We start from the raw sequence: 17,893 nt of genomic DNA, 5'->3' as shown, positions 1-17,893 counted from the left end.
TTACAAGAGCAAACACTACTCCACACCTTTTCCAGGCAATTGCTAGACTGTATGGTATGTCCCTATTTTCTGAAAGGAGAGATGCTAACTTCTTTAAGCAGGTAGTTGTCAATTTGCTTGCTCTACTACTATCCATCGCTGGACACACGTGCACACACACACACACACCAGAGAAAGACAGAGAGACACCTCTGAAAACATAACATCTTTCAAATAATGAGGATCAAATGACCGATTTCGAAGTATCTCTTGGCCTCTCATAGGGATGTTCTTTAGAAGGCAATACAACAGCTGATAGATTCTCAATGTCACCTGTCAGTGCTCCAGTGATATATCAACAAAACGGTCCACACCCAAATACATCAATCTTCCACAACGCACTGCAATGTAATACATGACAGACACACAAACAGACAAAAACTCAGAGATCAGCACACGGAGACAGGCAATCGCAGATCTACACCTTGTTGTACACGTATACATATATGTATAACATACATACATCCCTACATGCATGCAGAGAGTCACCACCTACCAACCTGATTACATCCGTACAACTCGCCACCTCCACATAAAATAAAACTCCCACAGTAGTTGATATCAATAAAAACATGACAATAAGAAATTCATGGTAACATGAGTTAGAGAAACGTGGTCGATCTAGTTCTGCAACACCTGGAGCTTTCGTAGTATTCGCTGTCGATTACCCAACGCCGCGACATTGAGATCGTTCTTTAACATTTCATTGTTGAGTGACCGAAGACATTGACCGTCGACTTCATTTACACGGAACGTCTCTGCGTACTCACCGAGACCAACACGATGCAGCCACTCGGCCACGTCGCTGACAGTCCACTGAGCGACGCCTTGGGACGACGCACGACGAGGCGTCATACGTGGAGACGACTTGGACTGTTGCGCTGGTATCTGCTGTTGTGGAACACCTAATGTGTACAAACCGACCAACGGATGATGTGAGATAACCATGACATGCTGTCTGATGTGGGTACTGACTGGCTTTTCGAGTTGGTGGAACCAACGGGATCATCCTTAGACCGGTGGCAGCGCTTATGGTCGTTTCAAAGAACTGGAACAAGAAATAGGCATTGAGCCAAAGCTATTGGAACTTTGTAGGAATTTCATACACAGATATGAGTCGTAATATAGTATTTCATATTTTTGTGTGTATGTATTTTTGTACTCACTTTTTCTTAATTTTTTTGTTAAATTCTGTTTAATTTTGTATTTATTCAACGGGAAGGTTTGAGATGCAGAATGAATGGTGAAACATAGTGTGTGTGCGTGTGTGTCTGTGTGTCTGTGTGTCTGTGTGCACGTGTGTGTGTGTGTGTGTGTGTGTGTGTGTGTGTGTGTGTGTGTGTGTGTGTGCATGCATGTGTGTGTGTGTGTGTGTGTGTGTGTGTGTGTGTGTGTGTGTGTGTGTGTGTGTGTGTGTGTGTGTGTGTGTGTGTGTGTGTGTGTGTGTTCAATAACACACACTGACAGTGGTCCAAGTCTAGTTCTTGAAAAAGTCATGAAAAATATACATACAACACTTAGTTAGAGCAAAGGTACTATTAAAGGAATTCATCATTCAGTGCATGCATACACACAAATCATCGCAAAAACACGTTTACCCACCTGTATGACCGATTCCAAACTGTCGTACATTTGTGGCTGCGGATGAATAACCAGTTTGCCTCCATTCTGATGACTCACCTTCCAGTGTCTCGTCTCAGAGTTGGTTCTGCAACAAACCAGACTAACCAACGAGCTTCAACGATCTCCAACATCATACCTGAAAGTGATTGAGAAGTCACCGACTTGACTTTCACTTGGACGCACAATGTACGACCCTGGTCTGCACATGCCACAAAAAATCACAAAAATCGAATCGTAATAGATCGTCATCGCCTGACCGGCCGATGTCTCTTAAGTAAGCTTCGGACTGCTGCCGATTAAGATTCAAAATCATCTGGAAAGAAACCGAGTGGAAAGAATTCAAGTGCATGCTGGTAACAGTATAAGCTGTCCCTGGCCCAAAGTGTCCCCCAGACCATTTTGGCTGATCTAAAGTGTTCCACCGGACAGTCTATGTCGTCTGCATTTCGCCCAAAATGTCCCCATGCTAGTCTGTCAACCTAAACGTACACATTTACACGGAGATACGATTTCTGTCTGCATATTTGTGTTATGCTGGTGTAGCGCATATTTTATAGTCTGCGCATGCTCAGCAACTGTTTGCATGCAGAAGTCAACATCCAATGTGCTGAGACTGTTCAAACTCTCAGGAATCATTATATTGACCGTATTTAGTTTCTTGGGTATGTCATCAGTGGCATAGCCAGATCCAAAGTCAACTGCTTCGGAGAGCTGAGATATGGTCCTCAGCAATGGTAATACCTCACTTCAACAGAATATAGCCACTGATCATTTGGATGTTCGTGTTGCAGACTAGCGAGCGCTAGTCGTGATAACGCTGCTCTATTATCAGTGAACGCTATGTGTACTGTACCTGTCTAATACTACTGTAGTACATTGTTAACTGAAATTTCCGAGTACAACGATACCACACACCTTCAAGAGCTCAGAGACTGGAGAATACTCTAAAAATGGACCACACCCCTTTGCCAGCTGTTTCACATGTGAGTATTCTGATGACACATGTGGTCACACTCAAACATCCTACCATATTTCTGTGAATTGTGCCCCATGGTAAGCCAAGATGAAATAATAATGCCCCATGCTCAATTAGTGCCCCACTGGGGTAGTATTCAAACCCAGTTATATGCACGAGAGTCTATCAATGTGTATGGTTGTGATGAAATGAACACCCAGATAATAGAATCGCTGAGTGACGATGAGGATTCAACATATGTAGCCTCGCAAGCCAGGCTCTTCTGTGCAGTCGCTGAGATAACCACACGTGAATCACGCGAGGAGGGGGAGCTTTTGCCGGAATTGCTCCAGTGCGAGAAGAGCCTGGTTGCTTTCGAGAACATCAGACCCCGGATCCAGTTTCATAGCTTGGATAAGGCTAATTCGATTTCCTAAATAGCTCGTTAACTGTAATTGCATTTGATACATGAAGTGCAGACAAGCCCTCTGCGGAGAGCGCTTGAACACGAAAGCCAGTGATGCTGTTGATGGACAAAGTGCTGGTGAATAATGAGCCCAGGAATGGCCTAAATGGGACTGGTCCAGTGAACCTACACTCTCCAGTAACATTTCTTACCACTAATCTCATCTGCAGGTTTGAAACCGACGTAGCAGTCACACCACTCTTGCACGTCTACTCTGACATCTATAGTCTGTTGGGGAAGTGGTGTGACAACTGCCGGCCCTATTTCACTCAACGATTCATCAAAGCAGTGGCATACAGCTTGTTGACCTCTCGAGATGGGAACGGAGTTCACGTCGCGATCAGATGGCGTGTATTGCCAACGCAGTCTATCTGAAATAAACGTGTGACAGTACTTCCGACCTACCAAGCAGCTCTTTTTATTGGCTTGGCTCTGAACTGGTAAACACCTATACTGTGTGTGGAAAAACAGAAGTGCAGTGGCCCGACCATGTTCAGTAAGTGTGGAGTTGACTCGTAGTTGCATGTGTTGTGTACTACGTACGACTTGTTTCAATGCATGGACTCTGACTGCTACATACACTAACCGAGTACACTACATGAGTTTATTTCTCAAACTACCGCGCTGCAGATTGGTAGTCATATAGATTTGGCGGTGTAATGTTGGCGAAACTAAATGCTGAAAAGGAGTCGTGACACCACAGAATATTACATGGCTGAGCTGTATATATATGTACTAGAAGCGAACGATGATATTAACTACGTACTTCGCTCAAAACAAGCCAGTGTGTTAAGGATGCGCATCCTTACTCAACTTTCCTACCTCAAAGGCTTAGCTAATTGAATTAGCCTTATCCAAGCTATGAAACCGGATCTGGGTCCCACATCAGTATGACGTTCTTGAAAGTGCCCAAACTCTTCTCGCACTGGAGCAATTATGGCAAAAGCTCCTCCTCCTCACGTGATTCCCGTGCGTTTAGCTCAGCGACTGTGCGGAAGAGCCTGGCTTGCGAGGCTACAACATATGCAACAGACCAGGAAGTCGACTTAAGTGAAAGCGAAGGTAGCCAGGGGTAACTGTAAAATTAGATTAGGTAGTTTGTTTGTGTAGTGTGATGGTATGCATACAAACACGCAACAGTCTCTATGCTTGCAGAATAATAATGCTCTACGCTCGAATTGTGTTCCATGTTTTAGAACTAAGAAAAATAGTACCCCATACGGTATCTTGTCAAGTTGATGCATGATTTCAAGCAAAGCCCTAGAATTACAGCTAGGGAAGCAGGATTATCTCTCACAGAGCAATTTCAGCACCCTTTCACGGCATACTAAGAATACAATCTGAGTATGCAACACCAGGATTACACTTTGCTACTATATCACATGTGCAAGGTTATGGGCGTTCTTGTAGAATGCCATACATGAAGAGCACTTATTTGCTAACGAACACTCTAACTAACTGCCAAATTGTATAGCGTGTGCTACACATGGAATCTGGCTGAAAGATTGTAAACGCTCGTTTAGCCACTGAACGAATCTTAGCCGTTGGCTGGTTACGACTGTCTGTGTCTGATGCTTTGCAAGAAACTACTCAGGTTTGTCTATTTCATTATGACGTGAGTGATTGACAAAACATTTACGGTATACATTTGGCTTTGGGAGTAACATAGAAATGAGTTTGTTGGTCTAGACATCTGTTTAGTTAAGAATAGTCAGCTCGGACCAAATGGGCTACAGGGCCATAGCAGCCGGTCCGGCTGGTCTGGCCACGTTTTTCTAAAATGGACATTCACTAGAGGCCTATTTCAGAGTCGTACAAAAGGTAACAAACTGGTCCTGTCGGTCTGCTTTTGGCAAATCATTTTTCAAGACCAGCCATTGGCTGATAGAATACTTCCTGTGTAAATATATTTTCTATACATCCTCACTCTGGATTGTCAGTCATTGTGCTCTTGTTTGCCGTTCAATGTTCCCATCCACCCGCCCATCGTCACCACCTACCCACTCTCAGTAGCCACTTTCTGAAGTTGCTGTCACAGCCAAATCTGCTCTTGGAGCTTCTACACACTCTCTCTGGATTACCAGTCGTAATGTCATCATTTCTTTCATATGCTGTTAAGTATTTTGTCCGCCTTCCCATCTCTGGAGTTACTATTGCAGTCAAACTTTTACATGTCGTCTATCTATCTATCGTGTCCAGGCGCACCGCGCCCACTTTAATTATTTGTAAGTTAGAGTATAAGTTAGAGATTTAGCTGACATTTTATTAGTTGGCAGTATCTATCTAACATCATTGTACTAGAAAAATTGATATCCAATAAATCTATCTATCTACTCCCAACAGTCGATGATTGCCTAAAACTTCCTGTTGAAACCATAAGTGATTAAATAGCTAATATATTTATAGTTAGAACAAAAGTAACTTACGCTGCACTACAGTAATTATTGGTAAAAACGAGAATAATTATTCGAGAACCTGTTGTGTGATACACTAGGTAATACACACCAGTATGCTGGATAACTGCTCTTTTGGTGTAATCTTCTTGGACCACGCCCTTTTTAGGGTGTGTTAGGCCTGACCACTTTTAAAATGCTTCCTACGAGTCTGCAGCCAGAGGAGACACAATGGACTTAGACTATTCTGTCCGCCCAGACAGAATGGTCCAGCCAATTTGATCCAGGGGGACACTTTGGATGGGGGACAAAACGTTGTATTACACCAATGTGTTCATGTACAATGCCTGATGTGTACTGTACTTACCGCTTTATTCCAGACCAAACGCTTCATGCTCGGTCGAACGCGAGACATTCCTCCTGCCGGGGGTGGTGGAGGCGCAGAGTTGTCCAGTTGCTTTGCTGACTCGGGCTGCTTTGTTGACTCGGGTTCGGACGACATCATGGCTTTCATTTGAGCTCGAATGTGTTCGTTAGTATCCAAGACGACTTGACGAATCTGCTCATGTGATAGCTCACAACCGCTCTCCAAGTGCAGCTTTTTCAAAACCTAAAACAAGACGTTGGTTGTTGCTCAGGGATGTAAAACAAACATCCGGTTCTTACCTCTGAAAGTTCAACTGCTAAGTTTGAGGACGCCCGCAGCTCAGCAGACACACCAGGATACACAGCCAGACTCGTTCGCTCTCGGAGATTCTTGAGAAGAGCCTGACGAAGAACGCAATTCGTTAAGATACGAAAACTGGAAAAGCTGGATACAAACTTGACCTCAATTAAATGTGCAAGGCAGTCGTACGGTGCACTAGAACCTAAAAAATACTTTCCATCTTTAAAATCGATTTTCCAATGTTTAATCCCGGTCTGATTTCTACACAAGAATGACATCAAGCGGCGCTACAAGAATGAGACAGTTGTACAGACCTGAATGAGAAGACGTGATTCGTATCACTGCTGCATCGAATGAGATACGCTCCGGCACTAAATCACACAATCACACCGTCAACTACAAAGTAAACACATCTGGTCACGTGACTACACCCAACCTCATACTCGATAGAAGTCGTTCGGTATCGTCACGAGTGATGCCGTTGTAGACCACCTAACAGATAACCTACAAATTCAATTGTCGATGTGAGAACAATGTTGCAGTCGTTACCAGAGCATTTTCCGGCATCGCCAAGTTTCGTTCGGCCAGAAGCGAGTAGTGATATCGATCCGGTTCGTTGAACACGTTCGGTAGATTCGCCGCATCGTTCTGTAATGCTTTAAGCGTTTGTAAGGGATCGTTCGCATCCAGGCTCCGATTTATGTCCCTCACGGCCGCCTCTACTACACACCAATCGCGGCGTTCAATAAATAACAACAAAGTAGAACGAGAAATGATGTTACACGGCGTGAGGCCTTCCTTTGCCAGCTGCTCCTTTCGTTTCCTCACCGCCTCTTTGTCGACTTTCGCGTACAGCACAGCCGTCACGCCATCCTTGTTGCATCTCACTTCGCCGTAGATCGTCGATGGACTGGGCGGCGGAGAAAGGCTGTGAGGTTGATCAAGTTTACCGTTCAATGATGCTGTGGCTCTCGCCGAATCTAAGAGATTAAAGACATGACATAATCATGTGTGCTACTGTTGCTGTTGTAAAGATACCAGCTGAATCATAGATAAGCTCTATATCCTGTTGTCTTGGTGTTAACGTCGGTTTTGCTATCGGTGATGGCGGAGTTTCTTGTTGTGCGGTGACGGTTGCCGACGTCGCCAACGGTTCTTCTCCAAGTTGTGCTCTTAGTCGATCTATGTTTGCCTTTAGAACGTCCATTCCTTGATATTGAAGCTAAGAAACACAGAAAAATGAGCCCTGGTTGTTATTTGTTTGATATGTTACTGACTTCTTCCTCTACTAAATCCTCTACAACTTCAATAGAAGGTATATCTGCGGTTGTCTCTAGTGTTGCTTGTGCTGTTTCTACGGCTTTTTCTATGACAAACAAATGACGTTATGATTGACATTCGAGCAGATCAGTAAACCAACATCAATCAACAAAACAACAGCTGGAAAGGCAGATTAGTAAATATGCAATCAGGGGGCAAGCAGGAGGGCATGGTCTCCAAAACAAAATATTACTCAAGCAACTCAGAATCGACAGGCAGAGTCATAGACAGACAGGAGGAGAGACAAGAAACAGATGAAATAATAGACAAACACATAAAAGGAGAGGGAGGCAGGGAGGGAGGGAGGGAGAGGAGAGAGAGAGAGAGAGAGAGAGAGAGAGAGAGAGAGAGAGAGAGAGAGAGAGAGAGAGAGAGAGAGAGAGAGAGAGAGAGAGAGAGAGAGAGGGAGAGAGGGAGAGAGGGAGGGAGGGAGGGAGGGAGGGAGGGAGGGAGAGAGAGAGAGAGAGAGAGGAGGGAGGGAGGGAGGGAGGGAGGGAGGGAGAGAGAGAGAGAGAGAGAGAGAGAGAGAGAGAGAGAGAGAGAGAGAGAGAGAGAGAGAGATGAAAACAGAAAAAAAAACAGAAGAAACACAGAACCATACAATAGGATAGATCAAAAGACTGAGATATAACAAACTCAGTTTGACAGCACAGTTTAACGCTAAGGTTGGACGAACTAAGTTTTCTTGATACTCAGATATCTGGACACAAAACCTAGACCCACCAATCAAAATAGAAAAGTAATGATCATGTGACATTTTAAGCAAGTGCAGTTTTCATGCACTGCATACAAACGTGAGATAACAAAATGGACACTAAAACAAAAGACGCTGATACCGAGCTGAACACAGTAACAGTCACTGCACCACATACATTGTTGTGGACTCATTGATACATAGTCGTATATGGTGTATATACTACCAAGTCATTACAAGCAAGCATAATATCATAGCACGTGCACACATCAAATTTCTATTTCTATTTTTGTCAAGCTCAAAACTGGACCAAAGAATCCAAACATCAAGAAATCTAATTGGTCTAAGCTACTCGCAATCACAGTAAGCACAAAAACACAGAGAAAACAAATAGTCATTGGTGATATTAACAAGCAGACAGTCACACTGTACACAACACGACGCGGTAGCTAAAACAGCCTGAATTACCTGAAAATTGAGCTTCTCCATAGAGATCAGAAACTGCAGTGTCAATCTCCCCTTCCTTCTTCAGATAATGGCTGCATATTCACAAAATGTAATTCAAGTATCAATACCTTTCTAAATTTGTTACCAAGAGGCTACCAACAGCAGTGCGGAAATTAGGGAATTACTTTGGCTAGGACAGACTGAGCCTTGGTAGGACACTCTTGTATGTTGTTACATGTATAACTAAGTGCCTCCCCTACTGCAGCCATTTTGCATGTAATTTTGATAACCAACTTCCAAGGGAGAAGTGGCGTTAAAGACAGCTGAGGTTTTCTCTGGATAAAGCATGCTAGAAGGCACCTAAGTTCATGAAATTAACAGTTACACCATTGGAAAGGCCATCATGTGCTAAGAGACAAGGTTTACACTATCATATATGCGTAGGGGTGGATATTTTGTCCAAACACGTCTCAACGATGGTGCAGTATTTGGTCGGACAAACAACACATTTGGTGGGACATTGTCCTATGTCCTACCGATATTTTCCACACTGCAACAGTAAAGTTATTATAATTTTATAGATTAAAAAAATTTGTCATCGAGAGCCTGTCAACAGTGAACCTATTCTAACATTTATAGATCTTTCTAACACATTTTATTGACTACACTTTTATATTTTTATTGTAGCTTTACAAATACTAATAAAATTATTTTAATTTTTATAGATGTTTATACTATATTTTTATTTTATCTTTATTTTTCTATTTTTCATTGTAGTTTACAAATATTAATAAAATTTATAACAATTTGTCACCGAGAGCCTACCAACAACAGTGAACTCTAGGGATACTTATAATAACATACTTTCTATGCTAACGATATTTATGTTGATGGTTTGAGTTGGCTAATTAAGATATACACTTAAGTCTAAATTCAAAATAATTTTTCATATTTTTTCTGTAGTTTTGCAAATGTAAATAACAAATTTTTATAATAATTTATAAATAAATAAATAAATTATAAAATTTACATCAACTGCCTCAGTTAATTAAAAAATATCTTAGCCATGCCACTGAATGTCAGAGACACACACTAATTCCATTGCTGTACTGTACACATAGTACCTGAGCGCATGCAGACAATACACCAACTTGGGCATATTTTTCTTCTCATAGACGTCGGTGACGTGAGGATAGAAGACCGGCGGCAGTCCCAGTTTCTCCAACGACTTCAACCAAATTAGGGTATTGTCGGTGTGTCGGAACTCGAGACCGCGCTCCTAGATTGCACACACCCAGTACACAAACATGCAACCACACACATCACCACGACCGCGTCGTGTTGACTGTTTACTCTGTAGCGACTTTCGTTCATGTCGTACGCTCTAGACCAGAGCGAATCACCGGGAAGGAATACTTTTCCAAGCTCCACGAGCAGCACTCCGTTCCTCAAACGCTCCTCGAGCTCTTCGACCGGCGGTAGCGACCGTTTGAGTAAAGACTCCATCCACCTGCATGATGTGAGTCACTAGATGTAGTGCAGGCATTCAAAATCCATGCAAATGAGACTCACTGTTTCATCTCTTGGAGGTGACAGAGATATGCGTACGTGTCTGGCTTTTGGCACGTCGAGCCGGCAACAGAGAGAGACGCCATGACTGAGCAGTCGAGGTGAAGTTCTTGGGAGGAGCAATGACCCGTATTTCACCTGTGCACGTGATAACGTCACGTGAGGCTACTGTTCAGTACATATATTGTTTAGACTAAAATAATTACATGTAGATATTTTTCCGAACCATATAGAAATATAGAACGCTGGATGACGTCATTGCTAGTATGTCAAACTTGTTTCTATTGTGTTTATGCAATCACTACTACCATACCCTACGATATCAAATTTTTACTAAAAAACTAAACATATAAATTAATTATTAATTAATTAATTAAGCAGCAGTTTGAATCAGTTATTTATTTACAAATCTAGATGGTCGCTTTCGATTGGCAGGTCCTCGTGGCCGAGAAAAATTTCGTGTGAGCGAAGGGACTCTCAGGAACGAGTTCGGATCCTAGAACAAAATTGTCATTACTAAGCAGTCACTGACCAAGTGTACCACATATATATTCATACATCTTCAAATGAGATTCCATTCTCCATCAGCATGATTTCACTGCTTCGCGATCTTTGAAAGGCATGGAATAAAGCCTTTGGCTTCACTGTTGGCTTTGGAGCAATAGGAGGGCGATGGCTCCTAAACATGCTTTCTTGACTCACTGCAAACAGAACCACTGAAGTATACTTACTTAATCGGTGAAGATACACTTGGTAGGGCAGCCTTGTCTTTGAGTTCCTGTTCCTGTGTTGGAGGCCTTCTTTCTTGTTTTGGTGATTGCTTAAGCTCGATCGTCTTCCTTTCTTGACTAGGTGACATCTTAGATGGTCCCGCGTTTTCGAATTCCATACCATGAGTTGCTCGCCATTCCCATTTGGCGACAAGATTCGTATGAGGATCAACAGCCGGTGGCCCAGCTGCAACCAACATTGAATCCTCATCACTCGACCAATCACTAGAAGCATCTGAGTCTAATTGATATCAACAGATAATTAATACTTTATTGTAATTCCAGTTTGGCTGTAACTTACCATCCTCGTTACTGCTGTGCCCTTTGTTTACAGCTGGAGTAAATTCAGTAGGTGGAGGTTTTGAAATATCTCCATAGGATGGTTCCACATCAGGAAGACTGGAGCTTAATAAAGGCAACTCGACTTCATGTGCGTTGTCGTTACTCTTAGTAGCAGGTGGATCTTGAAAGCTAACTCTTTTCTAAAAATGTCAAATAACAAATTCAACTAACATGTTAAAGAAATTAGGGGCATACATACAAATGGAATACAGTCAGACCTCGTTATTCTGACACACCTGATAATCTGAAACCATCACCTTCTGAAGAAAGTACATGTGAAACTAATTTACATGGTCACTGTGTATCTGATAATCCGACAGTCTCGTTAGTTCAACAAAAACCAGCAGGACAAATGTGGTTTGAATAACAAGGTCTGACTGTATGTGTACTGTAATACATGCCTTATTGATCTTACCCGTACTGGCTTGGGGGATAGTGGTGGTGGTTTGCTTTGCTCTCGTTGTCTGGCACGTGATGCAGTTTCCTCCCTACCAAACATCTTGTTTTCTTTCATGTCGCTTGGTTTCTCTTCTGTTGCCATAGATGTAGCCATTCTTGCATCGCTATTGTAAAAGTCGGACTTGTACGAAGAAAATGGTACACCACTAGTTGGCTTCACGCTTTCAGATGTCAACGGTTGGAATAGAAGACTGTTGCTACCAGAGTAGATGCTTGGATACGACACAGAAGGAAATGCAGTAAATGAAGACGATGAAAAACCAGTCAATGAAGATGAGTACGAGGAGGTCACACGAGGAAGGTAACTCAATGAACTTGGATATGAAAGCCCATCTGAAGGCGTGACCTACATAAGTAATCAACACATCAACAGATTGTCATCACAGTCTGGACAAGCTTACATCAAATGCTGATTTTGCTCGCATCTGATCGTACAGTGATGAGTTTTCTGACACCTTTGCCTTTAGTTCGTCGATCTGTGGCAACATAGAAAAACAAATGCAAACACAATGTAGACAAATCACGTGACCATAAAAGTAACGGATTTATCATAGTAAGTCACAGTCATACTAGACTGCACATGCTTACTTCGTGCTGCATCTCAGCAACTTTTGCCTCAGCTGCACGCGCTTTATCATCAGCTATCTTCATGAGTTCATTATGAACTCGACCGGAAACCATCTCTGATCTCTCTTGACGTAATTCCGTCAGACTGTCAAGAAGCCGCTTGACTTCTCCTTGAGACTGAAGCAACTCCGACTGCAGCACTATAACACTCATATTAATACACTGCGTCGAGACTGGAGTATTGACTGCCTTTATTACTCATATGCTTCTGCTCTGCTTCAAGGGCTCTATTGGTTGCCAACTTAGCTTCTAGCATGTAATCAATACCTCTAGACAATAACTATAAGTTATTGGTAATAAGTAATATATACCATGGTCACGTGATGTGTATATAAGTGAGAGTGCGATATTAACCAGAACGGCAATACGTCATATACATGCACAATCTAAATATGCGCTCATGCCACGTGACTATGGTCGCACATCACGTGACCACAGTATAATACAAACGCATTCATCACAATCAATACACTCAAGCGATTGTCTTGTAATAATCTCTGCTCTTACCCTCTTGACAGTAGAGACGTAGACGATTGTTCCTCCAGTTTTTTTACCTGCATGTTCCACACTCAACTATCCATTGCAGTAATAAAACTTGGATATAATCATACCAAGACCATAGTGCCTTGTAGACTCCCTTCGAGTTCACGAATGCGCTCATGTGCTTCTTCAGCTTCTTTCTGAGACGATTTCAGCTCTACCTGCATATGACGGATTTCAATTATCAAATGCAATAGCAAACTACCGTTTAGTAAATTTAAAAATTTAATAATGATGTCTATACCTTCGGTGTAGGATGGCAGTATTTGTGATTCATTAACACACAGAAATCCCTAATGTGCTCTCATACATTCTCACAATTTTATTGATACTGTGTACTTCTAGATTACACATCAGTGTATATTAATGCAGTACACAAAATTTAAACTGTGCAAATTCAAAATCAAGATAATTAGGTAATTTTAGTTAGAAAAGAAATACAAACCTAAATACCTTATCCACACGACAAATATTGATAAAGGCACGGTTAGACTTACATTAAATACTGCATGGAAAAAGGCGATTCGCAAGGGTTTGGGGATGAAATCATGTGATTCAATTCGTGAAAGATTAGAAGGTTGGTTCAGAGAAGGTAGTGAAAACTTATAGTGGAACAGATTCTTTTCTTACATCGTGCTCTACACAGTAAAGTGAAGTCGTTCGAACTGTCGTGTTGTGCTGCCAGTTGTCTGGTACATCTGCAATATGGAGATCTGCCAAGGCCAGAATTGGTCTAATACTAGAACTCTGCTCTTTATCGTATAAAGAACTCAAAATAGAATTAGAATGAATGGCTTTTTGGTTGTAGTTTGCGTAGTTTCTGTGTATGTGTGTGCTTTGTATTGTATCGACCAAAAATTGGGTACTGTACTATAGACTTTGCAAGCTGTAGTATGGTAAAATATATTATTATTATGTGTCGCTATGCCCCTTCATGATGGGCAAGTGGGGTCTTTACCCCCATCTGGGCACCCACTAACCTGGCAGGTGAGCCCAGCAGGGTACATGTTTCTGTGTAGTCCACACGGCAATCAATGGCTAGCCAATTCAATATAGATTGCAGGCATTACGGTGACCGTGAACTTGATACAGCATGCCTGGTGGATATCAATGACCACCAGGAAAGCACTGAACGTCATCGTCAATGGACCGTTCGCCAGACCACAGAAACGTGTTATTATTTGTCGTGCTCAACCAGATCAGTCTGGTTTTTAAAGTCTATTACAAGTACCGGAAGCAAACCCTGCTTCAGAAGTACTTAGACCATCACGGCTGTCTAGAAAGAAGACATGACTTTACAAAGGATCCGAGTAGATCCCAGAAGCACTGTTTTCTGTAAGTGCTGCAGGTTGTGATGACCTGGAATAATGTCCAGCCACCGTGCAATACCTGCGTGCACTGTGCCCAAAGCTCCCAAGACCACCGGAACCACCAGTGTTCGACAATGTCACATGCGGCCTATCTCCACTCGCAAGTCGCTGTACTTCGCCAACTTCTCAGCATGTTTCTTGCCAATGTTGCCATCAGCAAGACAGCTGATATCAATAAGAAGACAAGTGTTTGTCTTCTTATTTCTAAGACAGATGTCTGGATGATTGGCTTTGATCTTTCTGGCAGTGGGGATGGTGGTATCCCACATCATAGTAATGCCATCTGTCTCCACAAGCCTATCAGGATGATGCCGGTACCATCTGCTCTCCACTGGAACCCCAAAATGGCGACAAACATCCCAGTGAATGATGGAGGCCGCCTGATTGTGTCGATCAGTGTAGTCCGTCGGTGCCAAAGCACTACAGCCTGCCACAATGTGGTCGACTGTTTCCAGGCCTACACTGCACATGTGGCAAGTAAAACTGACATCACGATATAGAATCTTGTGGTCATAGTACCGAGTCCGAAGAGCTTGGTTTGAGCAGCAACAACCAATCCCTCAGTTGTAGCAGGAAGATTTGCTGCCTTTAGCCATCCGTACAGTCACAAACAATGTATCTGTCATTCATGTCCACAGGCGGTTGCTCAGTGAGACGGCGATACTGCCCGTGCATGGGCTTCCCGCTCCAGGACTGCACACGAAAAGAACTGCAACACGTACGGTAATGTCTCACATCTGTTTCAGGCGCTTGCTCAAAGTCACCTTAAACCGAGATGGATGCATTCTTGTGTAAGCTCTGCGACTTGCCGCCCAAAGCAAGACTCCTCCGCAGCTGTGCAGTAAAGCGACAAGCTATGTGCTTGATCGAGTGTGACGATTTTCTGGAGTCACACTCCCATATCATCTGCATGAAGGATCAGAATTGTCAGCAAGGTAACAGTTCGGCCTCACAATACAAGATTGATATGTCGACTCAATCTGTTGTAACCCCCTACCCCCATCACTGCAAGGAGCGTACAGTCAGTCAACGTCTGCAGAAGAATGGTGGACACCGTGCATAGAGAGGAGCATTCTGGTCCGTCGATCGAGCTGCTGCAGGTCCGTGCACCCCCAATGAATGACGCCAAAACCGTATGTGAGAACTGGTAGTGCAAACCAATTGATGGCTAGAATCTCGTTCCAACCATACAACTCAGTCCGGAGAACCACCTTCACTCTGCGGAAGTACTCACGACGGAGCCTCTCCCGCATCATGCTGTGCTGAATACCGTTACTCTCATTATTATTATATTTACAATATCATATTTAGTGCCCAAGCATCCCTCCAATACAATAGTCTAGTGTTTTGCAAATACATCCTTCCAATACAACAGCAAATACAAACACAGACAGAAAGGGACAAACACTAATACAGACACACACATGGACACAGACACAGACACACACACACACACACACACACACACACACACACACACACACACACACACACACACACACACACACACACACACACACACCAAAATTACAGCAGCACGCACTATTCTCATTAAAACATACTTGTAGCCAAACTAGATAATAAACAACATTTTACTATTCTTTGTTTACCTTACCTTAAGATCAGCTACTTGCGTCTCTAATTTCATTCTTGTTGTTGTTTCTCGAGCTAGAAATGCTCTCAGACCATTGCACTCCTGCTGTGTGATATTATTCAATTGTTCCAGCATCATCCTCTGCGATCTCTCATCCCTTAACATCTTGTTGCTCTCTTCCAGTGACCTCGGCATCAGCCATGGCACAATGATAGTAGGATGAGAAGTGATGTCAGTCGATCGACTCGGTTCTAATGTACAAAAGTTAATTACTAATAAATAATTAATAACTACTAATAAATAATTACTAATTACTAACAATCAATTAATAATTAACTAATTAATAATTAATAATTACTAAATGTCAATAAATGTATGTACCTGGTGGAAGCAACGGCTCAACAACTGACTCTATAGCACTTTCCTCGAGGTGATGATTGTGGCCTTCAGTGTAAGCGTTTTCAGTCTCATTTAGATGTATGTTCTCGTTGTCAATTTCTAAGCTTCTCAAATCTCCATCTTTTGTATCAGTAGTCAATTGAGCTTCGTACGCATTGTAACTTTCTTCCTGACCGTTTGTATCCAGAGTAGATACCAGATTGTAACAAGTGGCCGTGTCTGTTGTGTTGGTGATCTCATGTAAATCGTCATTAGATGAACTGGAATCAAGTGACACGGCCTGCTCTATTGGCATCGATTCTTCACCTTCAGCTATGAAAACAACTTCTACATGTTCTGTTTTGTATATTGCTTCCGACTTGTCATCGCCAGTTACAACAGTGTCAACGTCTGAAACAATGTGAGGCCCGATTGGATCCATAGAATCATTGCTGCTATGATCACTGTCAGAATGCTCAAGTGAAACCAAAAATTCAGTCGCATCTCCAGTAACTACTTTCGAAAGAAAATCCAGAGTTCTGTCACTTGCCGTTTGACCATCGGATTCTATGTCTTCAGATCCAGAAATGTTCTCAACATCATCACTGAAAGTAATTGTCGCAGCTTCCTCTGTATTTACATTGTGTTGTCGGTCAGACTCAACCATTGTTACTACGTCATCAGACGACAACAGCTCGTCGTGCTGTGACCTATCTATCACACGCTCTTGTAGCATGTTAGTTGCACCATCATCAGTCGTCTCCACTTCAGCTCCCTCCTCATCAGTCACCAACTGAAAATAATCAAATCTATTATCGGCTTTATCTTCGCTCTCACAGCCACCTTCGATCCCAGCTGTGTTACCCGGTAGCAAACAAGCAGCACTGGAAGTCATCGGCTCCTGCAGATCGGAGCTAACAGCACATTCGAGTACAAGTTTATGAGCCAATGGTTCACTGTCGACGTCATCGGTGTCAAACTTGCTCATCATCAGCCCGCCATCAGTCACAACACAAGCTGCAATCTGATTGGTCGCTTGACATGCCGCCATCCAATCTCGTTCAGCCTCAATGCAAAGCCGTAGTTGCATTTGCGACTGCAGTTCGGACGTTAGAGCGCTCGCAAGATGACGATTGATCTCGCCGAGTGCATCATGTTCGACGGTGGACTCGAGATCGCTCGATAGCTTCACTTTCGTTTCTTCGCAACTTTCTAGGGATCCACAGATTTCCTCTCTGTCGAGCAATTGACGACCGCATTTTGTGTCCGATGAGTTCTTGATCGCTGCTGATTCATCGCTAATAGTTAATTCTTCAAAGGAGGCTCCTGCTGCTTGAAAGGTTTCAACGTTTGGTAGACGTTCTGCTGAGGTCTGTGCTTCCAGTGCATCCATCTGGTGCAGGCTGAGGTGTCACGTGAGGTTCACCTAATCGGGACATTAATCTAGCTAATTTTGGGCCCGGATGTTTCAAATCCCGGATACATTTGGTTGGCAACTTGGTTTGTCTTGTAGCTGTTCCAACGACAACAAACCCCTCCTAGGAAATTTACTATGGACGACACTCGTCCGGACCCTCCCTCCCCTTCTTGGAAATTTGTCAAGTGATTGCTAAAATTATATTATTTTGGCTGTTCCACTA

General features: G+C 42.9%; 2 protein-coding genes across 2 annotated transcripts; both read right to left on the bottom strand.

Annotated features, from left to right (window-relative positions):
- Positions 1-449: 449 nt before the first annotated feature.
- Positions 450-10,280, bottom strand: LOC134186630 (uncharacterized). Its single transcript, XM_062654628.1, has 18 exons — positions 10,177-10,280; positions 9,958-10,114; positions 9,729-9,883; positions 8,626-8,696; positions 7,421-7,509; positions 7,182-7,365; positions 6,926-7,123; positions 6,693-6,865; positions 6,580-6,635; positions 6,458-6,514; positions 6,305-6,404; positions 6,143-6,244; positions 5,844-6,086; positions 1,920-1,975; positions 1,799-1,861; positions 1,642-1,747; positions 1,015-1,087; positions 450-944 (listed from the first exon to the last, which is right to left on the bottom strand). The coding sequence occupies exons 1-18, from the start codon at positions 10,257-10,259 to the stop codon at positions 661-663; spliced, it is 2,250 nt and encodes a 749-aa protein (XP_062510612.1). The 5' UTR covers positions 10,260-10,280; the 3' UTR covers positions 450-660.
- A 70-nt stretch (positions 10,281-10,350) lies between these two features.
- Positions 10,351-17,646, bottom strand: LOC134186519 (uncharacterized). Its single transcript, XM_062654506.1, has 12 exons — positions 16,257-17,646; positions 15,897-16,126; positions 12,983-13,072; positions 12,879-12,925; positions 12,570-12,640; positions 12,333-12,511; positions 12,146-12,220; positions 11,701-12,090; positions 11,245-11,425; positions 10,905-11,184; positions 10,732-10,852; positions 10,351-10,669 (listed from the first exon to the last, which is right to left on the bottom strand). The coding sequence occupies exons 1-12, from the start codon at positions 17,644-17,646 to the stop codon at positions 10,568-10,570; spliced, it is 3,156 nt and encodes a 1,051-aa protein (XP_062510490.1). The 3' UTR covers positions 10,351-10,567.
- Positions 17,647-17,893: the final 247 nt, after the last annotated feature.

Source organism: Corticium candelabrum, chromosome 11, assembly GCF_963422355.1.
Source record: "Corticium candelabrum chromosome 11, ooCorCand1.1, whole genome shotgun sequence".
Lineage (NCBI taxonomy): Eukaryota > Metazoa > Porifera > Homoscleromorpha > Homosclerophorida > Plakinidae > Corticium > Corticium candelabrum.
This window is presented reverse-complemented; position numbering and strand designations above follow the sequence as displayed.